Source organism: Symphalangus syndactylus, chromosome 3 (genome assembly GCF_028878055.3).
Source record: "Symphalangus syndactylus isolate Jambi chromosome 3, NHGRI_mSymSyn1-v2.1_pri, whole genome shotgun sequence".
Taxonomy (NCBI): Eukaryota; Metazoa; Chordata; class Mammalia; order Primates; family Hylobatidae; genus Symphalangus; species Symphalangus syndactylus.
In genome coordinates this window covers 48,715,996-48,728,010 of record NC_072425.2, presented here as the reverse complement: position 1 = coordinate 48,728,010, position 12,015 = coordinate 48,715,996, and the positions used below count along the sequence as shown (strand labels likewise).

Below are 12,015 nucleotides of genomic sequence, written 5' to 3'. Positions count from 1 at the left end.
TTCACCTCTTCATTTCTGCTACCCATGAGAAAACAAGACCAACCTCTCCTCTTCCTTGTTCTTCTCAGCCTACTCAATATGAAGCCCTTTATGATGACCTACTTCCACTTAATGAACAGTAAAGATATTTTCACTTTTTTATGATTTTCTTAATAATATTTTCTTTTTTTCTAGTTTTATCGTAAGAATATAATATATAATAGATAGACCAAGTAGTGTTTCTCAACTATTTATGCTGTTGTTAAGGCTTCCAGTCAACAGTAGGCTATTAGTAGTTATGTTTTTGGGGGGTCAGAAGTTATACATGGACTTTTGACTGCGTGGGGAGTTAGCATCCTAGCACCATCCATGTTCAAGAGTCAACTGTGTAAGGAACATGATTTGTTTGTTCATATTATGATTTCTTTTAATTAAAAAAATTCTATGAGGTTTATTTGAAAATGAAATTATACTTTATATTATCCAGGGTGGGGTGGAGAGCAAAGAATATAAGACAGTCAGGAGAAATCATCATAATGATGTAAATAGAGGGAAAAATTAGTTTATAGCAATTTTCACTATTTTTTGAGACAGAGTCTCGCTCTGTCACCCAGGCTGGAGTGCAGTGGCGTGATCTCAGCTCACTGCAACCTCTGACTCCTGGGTTCAAACGATTCTCCTGCCTCAGCCTCCCGAGTAGCTGGGACTGCAGGCACATGGCGCCATGCCCAGCTAATTTTTGTGTTTTTAGTAGAGATGGAGTTTCACCATGTTGGCCAGGATGGTCTTTATCTCTTGACCTTGTGATCTGCCCTTCTTGGCTTCCCAAAGTATTGGGATTACAGGCGTGAGCCACTGTGCCCGGCCAGTTTTCACTGTTATAATCTATGAAATCAGATGTAGATTATGATTTTTATTATTGCTATAAACAGAATACTAATAACTACCTTGTATTTTATCTTGGCAGATGGTGTATTGTTCTTTGACAGATTTCCAGAAAGCTGTCTATCAAACAGTGTTAGAAACAGAGGACGTGACTTTGATACTTCAATCTTCTGAGCCTTGTACCTGTAGGAGTGGCCGAAAAAGGAGAAATTGTTGTTATAAGGCAAGTATTTCAATATATCTTTATAATCATGCTTTTGATTACATAGTACTCTGTTCTAGTGTAAAAGAAAGTAGCAGATGATAAAATACCTTTTCCTCAGACAGTTCTTTAAAGCTATGTCTTAAAAAATAGTTCTCAAAAATATTTTACAATATCAAATAGTAATCACATATCAAATACAATATTCAAATATATTTTCAAAAAGTTAATTTCAGAAAGTAAGCTTAATTTTGATATCCTCCATTTTAGCTTTTTTTGGGAAGTATCCTTTCATTTTGAAATTTCATTTTCAAGAAGTTTCTCATTATCCACTAATAGTAAACGAACATACTCCTGTATAGCAGGCTTAAAATACTATTCTGATGTTAGATATAGTGTCAATTTAATAGAAACTGAGTATCAAAGAAAGTGTTTTTTTTTTAAGAAACAAAATTTATTTGTACTTTTTTTAACCTTCTGTCTATATTTCCTGCTCATGTTTCACCTCTGTTTTATTAAATTATGTCACATATCTGTGTACGTAGAGGAACCCTAAGTGAGTATTTATCTAGTTTGATATTTATTTGGTCTCATTTATTTTGCTGTTTTTAACTACTTCCCTGTTTTGTAATAGCCCAGTTTCCTAGCAGCCTTGGAGCGTAAATGAGAAGGGGTCTGCATAGCACTGCCACTGCACTTAGATTTCATTACCAGGCACCTCGTAACAGCAACATTTCCATCACTGTGTGTCATGAGGATAAATACTTTCTGTAATAAGGATTTTCTCCCTTCATGAAAAATATAATTGTATTATGATTTACCAAAAGTATGATTCCACATTAGCGATTTGTGGATATTTTGTGCAATAGTTGACCGTCATTTTCTTGGAATTTATTGTGCCGAAGTAGCCAGATAATAAATGTTATTGTAAGTGATATATTTTATGATGTAAGCAGGTGCATAGTTATGTTGGTCCTTTTTATTTTCTATATTTTTCTGGTTACAGACCAATTCTCATGGTGAAACAGTGAAAACCTTGTATCTCAGTTACCTTACAGTCCTTCAGAAGGTAGCTAACCATGTCGCGCTACTACAAGCTGCTAGTACTTCCAAACAACAGGTTTGGTTGGCATTTTACGTTTCTTTGTGATGCTATTGTTGTGAATATTTTATAAAGTTTTGAAATAGTTATTAAATAAAGTTTTTGTGGATGAAATTTAAGAGGAAACTGATTTGCTTATTTTTAAATGTAGATATCAAGGAGTATGTGCACTTAAGTTTTTAATCAAAGTGAACAAATTTAAGCTTAATTTAAAATAAGGACTATTTTTTATGCCTTTAATAATGTACATGTCTTTATTTTTCAAAACATTCTTTGGTGTAATTACTAAATAACATATTTGATGGGTCAGTTCTGTTCCTCTAATTATGTCTGTAATGATATTTAATCTACTGGGTAAAATGAAGATTTCTAATAATTTATCTATTAAATATTAGGGCTGTTTACCAAACTGGCAAAAATCGGTAATTTCAAAGTTTACTTTGGTTGTTTCCTTTTATTCTAGAGCACACATAAATGAAAAGATGTTTTTGTAATGATTTTATATTTTTTTCTATGTCATAGTTGATGCCATTTAAATGTAATTTTGAAATCTCATAAGAATTTGATATTGTTCTTTGATAGTACTCTTTACTCTTTTTGGGAGTATTTAGCACCTTGTTTTGGAAATCTTAAAAAATCTTTGAAAAGTAATGATCAAGTTAATAACCACATCATTAAGAATTCAACGCCATATGTTTAACATATAACTTTAAGAGTTTCTGAATTCTTAGTCTGACTTAGGGAAGCAAAAATCTTCAAAGTAATATATTCTTTCTAAAAAGAATTTTTTTTGATAAATTATTTCAATTTATACAGGTTTGAATGTGTTAAGTGGAAATATCTTTTCTTCTGCCTTTTCCCTTCAAGGAAACACTTATCAAAAGGATATGTGATCAGGTATTTTCCAGATTCCCAGATTTTGTGCAGAAAAGCAAAGATGCAGCCTTTGAAACACTTTCTGACCCTAAATACAGTGGAAAAATGAAGGTAAGTGCTCCTCTTTGAGGTTGCATACGGACATGATACACAAAATATTTATTCAGTGGTACGACAGAGACACCAACTAATCAGAACAGGTGCTCAGTCATTCAGAAGAGATGGTGGCTATGGACAAGTGGTGCAGTTGTATCAGCATTTACTAGGTCACTATGAACCCCGAATACAGATGTGTGCACTCGGTAGGTCCTCTGTAGTAGTTGCTTCAAATATACTTCAAATTTTCCTTATTGATATATTGGACTTATGCCTTCTTAAAATGCGTGTTCTGTTATCACATAGATAATAGCTTGTCTTCAAATGTTTAAGGAAATAACCTACCAGAAATATAAAAGCTAATGCAAAACAGGGGGGTAAGGAAAGGCATTAGCTTGGAATTAGAGAAAGGAATTTCTTAAAGAGTTTAAGATGGGCAAGGTCTGTATGTCTAGAATTTTCTGCATGTTGTTTTTACTTGCAGAACTAGATTGTAAAGTTGCAAATAGTCATTTGTCATACACAGGAAAATTGACCGGTAGCTGTGCTGCTCTTGGTAATGTGTTACCGAGGGAAGGGTGGGAAAAATAAGGCTAAGTTCTCCAACCTTGACCCAGGCCTTGGGCATTGCCTGTGGCAGCAGCATGAAATGCTGACAGCTTCCTGCCTCCTTGCAACAACAGAGTTTGTTTAACCCCTTAGTAACTATCAAGAATCTTTATTTGTAGATCACAGATTTTTACAGAACAAAACTCAACTTTGTTATAATTTTTAAAAGGTAAGTTCTTTTGACATAAAAAGAATAAAAAGGAAGTAATTCAAAGCAGTTTTTTTTTTTTTATTACAGAAATACTTTTAGCAATTGATCTAGATAAGTTCATGGTTTAGTTTGCTTGGACATCTAAAATCAATGAAATAAAATAGAAGGTAGGAATATACATACATACATAAAGACTATTGCATTAAAAACTTGTTTTTAAAAAATAAATGTTTATATTAATGAAGATATGTGATTTATTATCACAATAAATAATTCAAATCTAATGATATTTCCTAAGGTAGCAAATCTATTTTTGTCATCCATTTCATTGACTTTAATTATTTTTAAATTAAAATATATAAAAAGTCCGGTTTAGAATTGAGCACTTACTATCCCACAGTTTAAACCAGTAGAACATTTCCAGAAATTATAGCCTCCTCTGAAAACTGCATTAGGCATTGCTACTCATTTAAATTTTATTCCCTGTGACTCTTCACTAAAAAATTACCAGTCTTGAAATTAAGTTTTATAACTCTGCATTTTATATTTTTTATATATTCATTAATATATACTTGTAAAATACACTTTTAAAGTTAATCTCCCTAGGAATAATAGTGTCTGATTAAGAGAATGATTAGATTTAATTTTATTTTAATTTTTAGGAGGGAAAAGGCAAGCATAAATTGTTGCTGGAGGCTAGGTAGTATTTTTATATGTGAATGATGCAGGTAATTTACTAGCTTTGTGAGAGAGCACCAACCAAACAGATGGATAGTAATAAGCTAGGGATATATTTTTAGGACTATGTTAAATCATTTGACTAACAGCATCATCTGGTCATATATTGATTTGGTAATGCAGACTTGTAGGCTTATCATAGAATCATTGCCTATGGGTTTAAGAACTCTAAGAATTGAGTTGCATTTACTTTTTGAATTCAGGTGATAAAAGATCTTTGTTTAGCTTGTCTTGTCACAGGTCAGCCTGCAGGTGCAAGGACTCTGAACAGAATGCCTGCTATAATCTTTATAGCCTCAAAGCTATACTTATGACCCCCAACTCTTTCTCTTGAGTGTCAGAGTTTTGACCTCAGCTGTCATTCAAGGGGTTAGTCACAAGTCGCAGTCATTCACCTGATGAAAATCTTCACTTTTCTTTCTCTTTAGAAATGCCACAGAGCCACTTACTGTGGAGGGTGGAAAAAAAGACTAGGAATCCAGCTTGGTGCTGCTGAAGTCACACAAGGGTCATGTTCATCTTTCTAGGCCTGACTGACCAAGTTGAGGAAAGTTAAGAGCCAAGATTCCTTGCTGTTAACACCCCCAAATAATACGATTCCTTTATAGGTGGATTGTCTTGTTCTGTGGAGGACAACTGAGTGATAAAACATTGGGTCTATATTGTTAAGACTCCAACATCTATTGATTACATTGTCATTTTGGAAATTTCTGGGATCTTAATTTATGGTCGTTCATTTAGATAGTCTCTTTAAACTAGCCTAATTAAGATCTCCAGTCTGTAAACATTTACTTTTCATGTGACTTGTTTTTGTTTTTACTGTAAAATACTTGAAAACACTTGAAGTTGCAATAATTATGATACCACCCCAAACAATGAGAATGGATATCTATACAATATATCCTTGGTTTAAAATGTTAATATCTTAAGAAGAATGAAAAACAAACCACAGACTGGGAGAAAATATTAGCAAAACAATAAAGGACTGGTTTACAAATATACAGATAACTCCTAAAGCTCAACAGTAGGAAAGCAAACAATCCAATTTAAAAATGGGCAAAGGATCTGAACAGATACTTCCCCAAAGAAGATAATAGAGATGGCAGATAAGCATGTGAAAAGATGCTGAACAACATATGTCATTAAAGAATTGCAAATTAAAACAGCAAGGAGATAACCACTAGATACCTATTAGAATGGCCAAAATCCAGAACACTGTCAAGCCCAAATGCTGGTGAGAATGTGGAGTAACAGAAACTCCCATCTGCTGCTGGTGGGAATGCAAAATGGTATAGTCACCTTGGAAGACAGTTCAGTGGTTTCTCACAAAGCTCTTAACTAAAAAATATTACCTTGAATAGTCTTACCATATGATCCAGCAATTGTGCCTGTTGGTATTTACCCAAATGAGTTAAAATGAATTAAATTTTATTGAGTTTGAATGAGTTAAAAACTTACATCCCGACAAGAACCTATGAGTTTATTCATAATTGCCAAAGCTTGGAAGCAACTAAGATGTCCTTCAGTAGGTAAATGGATAAAAAAAGCTGTGATACAGCCATACTGTGGAGTACTATTTAGCAATAAAAAGAAATGAGCTATCAAGCTACCAAAAGACATGGAAGAACCTTAGATGCATATTGCTGAGTGAAAGAAACCAGTCTGAAAAGGCTACATACTGTATAATTCCAACTATGTAATACCATCAAAAGGCAAAACTATGGAGACAGTAAAAAGATCAGTGGTTGCTATGGGTTCTGGGGGAGGAAAGGATGAGTAGGTGAAGCACAAGGAATTTTTAGGGCAATGAAACAATTGTGTATGATACTGTAATGGTAGATACATGTCATGATACATTTGTCAAAACCCATAGAACTATGTAACACAATGAATAAACCCTAACGTAAATTGTGGACTTTAGCTAATAATAATGTATCAATATTCACTCATCAGTTGTTACAAATATACCACACCAATACTAATAATACTTGATGTTATATTTTCTAATAATATTATTAATGCAGATATTAATAAGAGAAAGTGTGGAGGAGGTTGGACGTAGGGAAAGAGGAGTTTTGTGCATTTTCTACTCAGTTCTGTAAAACAGAAAAAATAATATCTACCAATTTAAAAAGTTAGTCTTATGTGAAATTCAAATTACATACTCATAGAATCATTTTATTAAAAAATAAACTAAATGTAAATAAAACTTCATATGTTCTCCAAATATTAAAGTAATATTTACCCGATCCATAACATTTTTATTTACCATTTGATAAATAAATTTGGTTATCTGAGTAGAAGTTTTTTTTAACTCCATAGCTTTTTTTGAGAGACTGGGGGGAGGTAGAGGTCAAAGTTAGCGCAATAGCTTCTCTTGATTAAGTAAGTGTTATATTGAGTATTTTTTTATTTAAAAGCTTAAATGTGATCATTAAATAAATTGTTTTTGTGTTTGTTTCATCTTTCAGAAGAATTTAGACTTTGTATAGAAAATTTCTTTTTCCCCTCTGTGGATTGCTTTTCCACATTGTTCTGAAGCTGTCATTGCCAGATGTGGAAATAAAAGTAACAGTGTGACTGTTATACACAAGGCTTTGGACTGTTTGCTTCCTCCCTGAAAGCACTGTGTATGGGGGCAGATTACTGGCATTTTGAGGTCAAAATCAAATCTGGAAGTCAGAGCTTACTGTAAATAGAGAAACAAAGGGGAGAAAATGAGAAGAGGTGTATATCTGACTGATTATTCTAAGAAAATAAACATCAAGACTTTTAGAACCTAGATGTAATTGAACACATTTCATTACATCCATCTAGGGACAATTTAAATACTTCCTAAACGGAATGCTGCTATATAATTTAGTTTCTTAACATATTGTAGATATAAAGAAAGTGTATTTTGGAAATTAAATTAATCCATTTAAATGCATCCCATAATCCAAAATGCTTCCTTTTTATTAAAACCAGATGAGATGAAATAAAAGTCTTTGGGAACTTTACCTCCTTATTGACAATATGATGATGAATAACATTTGATATAATAGCTAATACTTTATTTCTCTAACTTGGAAAAAATGAAAGGAATTAGAAAAAATGATTGAGGTTAGTATTGTATGAAAATAATTTTAAAGAAATTCTCAAGTGATGTTTATATGTATAAAGTGTACTTTTAGTTGGAACTGCTTCACTGATTTTCTGTGGTTCATTTTCAGGTCCTTCAGCAGCTTTTAAATCATTGCAGGAAAAACAGAGATAAAGTTCTTCTCTTTTCTTTTTCCACCAAGGTGAGTTCATCTAAAGTATATCCTTGATTGGCCAGCCCCAACTTTTGAGGCATAAAAAATAAAGCATGTGCCTACATGACACCTTACAGCCACATTTTCTCTTATCTACACAGTAGGAAATAGTGAGGTAAGCAACTTGAAGTTTTTAAACAGACACTAAAATTTCAATTGTTTCAAGGTTGCTAAATATTAAACTCAAAGATAGATTTTTATTTTCTGTTGATGTTCTTAATAATTACAGTGTTCTTTAAGACATTTCAGATATTTTAGAACTTAGAAAATAGCACACATATATTTATGTAAATGATTTGACCAGTAATATTGTTTGTTTCTTAAAAATGAAAAGATTGATTTTTAAAACAAGTTCTGAATGTTAAAGCCATAATGTTGCAGGATAACGGGAATAAATATATGGGTCAGAAGTGAGAAAAATATTTATTGCTCTTGGAAATATAAGAAATTATAAGAATACTTAACAAGTCTCAACTTTGTAATGGTCTGAAACTTGCTTAAACAAGATTCATGTTTGTCCATCTTCATACCTCTCCTCTAGTTGCTTGATGTGCTACAGCAGTACTGTATGGCGTCTGGGCTTGATTACCGACGGCTTGATGGAAGTACAAAATCAGAGGAAAGACTCAAGATTGTAAAAGAGTTCAACAGTACACAAGATGTTAACATTTGCCTTGTCTCTACAATGTAAGAAAATTAAATTTAATAACTAGATTCTTATCCAGTTGTTTTTGAGATTTAGCATAATTTTTAAAACTATTACTGGATTAATTTTTAATGGCTATGCTTATTTAGAAGCAGCAAAAATACTATTATGACCGAAATTTCAATATCTTAAGTTTTAGCTAAGCTTTTCTCTCATTTCCTTTATCAACATTGAATTACTCTTAGAAGTCTGGGTTTATAAAGGTAACAATAAAAAAATTGATATTTCCTCCTGTGAATTTTCTATGGTAGTGTTTTGACCCAAGTCTCCTGGTGAGAATAATCAGACTTCTTATTAACTGGATAACTGAGACTCACTGTAGCAGCAGTTTTCCCACTGTGTCAGGGAGCCCTTGAGAGCCCACTGGGGCTAGGGGCTCACGTTTCCCCCCTCTGCCTCTACCTCATCTCAACTGGAGCAGCTCTGCAGTTAGAGATTTTATGAAAGGTAAATTCGTTCTAACCCTTATGTATGAATATCCCTTTAAGACTTTTAGAGAATATATACACTTCTGAAAAGATTTAAATCAACATAAACACCTAAGTAAGATTAATCCCATTTTAGGAAGGAACAGATCAATAACTTTTGACATCCTGTGTAATAAGAATTTTATAGATTCACTCCCACTGTCTTTCGGAATTTCAGTGGACTTTAAAAATAAACGTATGTAAAATGCGCAAAGTAAAAATTAAATCAGAATAGAAATTAACTTAAAATGAGGAATAAAATATGTTTATGAATGAGCTAACATTGTTGAGCACTTTAATTATTCTTGAATTCCTACCACTAAGGCAAATGGGGAAAAGCTTTGGATTCCCATTTTCCTGTAAATGAATGCAAGAAGTAATTTTTTGCATGCGTCCTTACATACAGAGCACTAAATGACATAGAATACTGTAGTCAATTAAATTTCGTGAAACACATAAGCATTCTAACTTTAAAGTGTTTCCAATTGATAGATGCACTAAACAGCGGTTCCAATAATAGACTCTATAATGACAAGTAGTCTCTCATCCTTCTTGTGCTCACTTCCAGCTCATTTACTGAGATCCTCCATAAAGTTCCTAATTACCCCTTCACCTCTGTCAGAAATTGCTATTTAACCTATCCATTGAATTTTAAATTTTAATCATACTTTAAAAAACATCTTTTCAGATGGCATTTTTGCTCTATTAACTCCTGTACTTGGTGATGCTGATCCTTCTATTTGTTCTTTCCTCTGGCTCTTGCTTATGGTTGATAGTTTCTTCATGTTTGGTCATTTTTTTTCTTTTGAGCTTATCTTCAGTGGGATTTTTTCCTCTGGAAATCCTCTGGAGACCGGTTATAGGAGTTTTGCGCTTGTGTGGTTTTGCTTTGGCTTCTGCTGGGCATGCTGACAAGACAAGGGGAAAAGTTTTGGATTCCTATTTTTCTGTGACAGTTTGAGTAATTTATTGCATAAGTCATTACATAAGGAACCTTATGTAATATAATAAATACATTCTTCAGCTGTGTTTTGCAAAAGACACATAAGCTCAATTTTTGTTTTGTTTCTATCATTTTACAAGGGTTTATATTTAATAGCTGTTGTGACAAATGTTTTCACATTGGCTTAGCCATTATCTTGCCAGAGTACAAAGTCTTCATTATCTTTTAGTTTATCAACTTTACATAACTTGGAACTTTTCTTAAGAAAGAGAATTAGGCTACTTTCACGACCCTCTCCCCCTTTTTTTCTCACAGTGTTTGCTATTTTAAAATTATTTGTCTATAAACTACTTTTGTAACTTTCAATCTTTGCACTTCTGCATTAGATCCATTGAATTTCCTCTTAGATCTTTTTCCTGGATTCCGTGTCTTCTTCTTTCTTGGTTTGCCGCCATGTTTTACTGGAAAATGATTCAAGTTTTGATGTTCGGTCCATTAACTTTCCACATGCCTTCTAAGTCTTTGTAATGTGTGGTATTAGCATTAGCACACACCCACCCACCCTTCTACTTTTGTCACCTATACGTATTATCTGTTAACTATTTTAACTTCTACTTTGTCAAGGGTATTAATGTTTTCAATAAGCCCTGTACCAGTAACTGGTTATTGTCCATAGATGGGCATTAAAATTTGGAGACAAAAAAGCGTTTACTATGTTTTTATAAACTAAACATCTTTAATGCAGGGGCAAGTAGTGCTAAGATAATTTCTCTGAATGTTCACGACCTTTTGGTCAATTCAAGATTCGTCTTAACATCAACCTCATGTGACTTCTCTTTCGTAAGACTTCATCCATGTTTTATGTTTGCACTGTTCAGTTCACTTCAAATTTCAATCATGACTTTTTCGTCTTTTCCCCCTCTCAGTCTGTTTTTGCCCTTTGTAATAATCCTCAATGTTACTAATTCTCATTCACACGTTCTGTTCTGTTGAGTCCCCTGTATCCTGAGCCTGCCTCCTGAAACCTTTATTCCTTGGTTTCAATCTGGCCCAGTTAATTTCTAGGCCTGATAAAGAACTGTCATGTTGAAGCTTTCTTTCACTGCTCTTCTGCACTGGATCTTTTTCCTGGATTCCATGCTGTTTTTCTTCTTGACTTGCCCCTTTGTTTTCCTAGGAAATATCCTCTGGTAACTTTTTAAGCCAGAATATATAGGAAGTAAATTTTCTGCATCTATAAATACAGAAAATGTCTTTTATTGCTCTCTCACTTAATTGATACTTTGTCCAACTATATAATTCTAAATTAAAAATCATTTCCTCTTAGATCTTTAAAGAGCTTGCAGCATTGTTTTCTGATAGGTGGTGTGGCTAAATAGATGTGCAGTGCCAATCTGATTTTCATTCCTTTTTGGGAACTCGTAAGAGTTTTTCTTCATCTACGCTATTCTAAAATTTCACGGTAATATTTGAGTCTTAGTGTGGATCTTCGTTCATTTTTTTGTGCTGGGTATAGTAGGCTTGTATTCTGAAGGCTTATGTTCTTTTTCAACTCTGGAAAATGCTTTTTTATCATTTCTTTAACAATGGCTTTTTTTTTCTTCCTTTTTCTCTGCTCCCTCCCTCTTGCATGCCAGGTCGTCAGACTTTCAAACTATATTGGTTCTTTAAATCTCTGAACTTTTCTCTCAGACTTTGTCTTTTTGCTCTATGTTCTGAGAAATGTCATTTTTGGATCTTGTTATTTTGTTTGAAATGATCACTTTTTTTTTTTTTTTAAGATGGTGTCTCACTCTGTGGCCCAGGCTGTATGGTGCAATCTTGGCTCACTGCCACCTCCATCTCCTGGATTTCAAGCAATTCTCCTGCCTCAGCCTCCCAAGCAGCTGGGACTACAGGCCCGTGCCACCATACCCAGCTAATTTTTGTGTTTTTAGTAGAGACAGAATTTCACCATATTATCCT

The 12,015-nt window shown here is 33.4% G+C and overlaps 1 protein-coding gene across 16 annotated transcripts in view; it reads left to right on the top strand.

The window, feature by feature from the left end:
- The window catches only part of ERCC6L2 (ERCC excision repair 6 like 2), a 183,474-nt gene that overhangs the window by 66,416 nt on the left and 105,043 nt on the right, over positions 1 to 12,015 (top strand). For all 16 annotated transcript variants that reach the window (XR_010120208.1, XR_008656593.2, XM_055271819.2 and 13 more), the window contains 5 exons: positions 947 to 1,087; positions 2,073 to 2,186; positions 3,036 to 3,155; positions 7,851 to 7,922; positions 8,476 to 8,621. Coding sequence is in view for 14 of the 16 variants with exons in the window: in XM_055271819.2 (XP_055127794.1) it covers positions 947 to 1,087; positions 2,073 to 2,186; positions 3,036 to 3,155; positions 7,851 to 7,922; positions 8,476 to 8,621 (593 nt within the window). In the remaining 2 variants the exon portion in view is untranslated. The remainder of the gene's footprint in view (positions 1 to 946; positions 1,088 to 2,072; positions 2,187 to 3,035; positions 3,156 to 7,850; positions 7,923 to 8,475; positions 8,622 to 12,015) is intronic.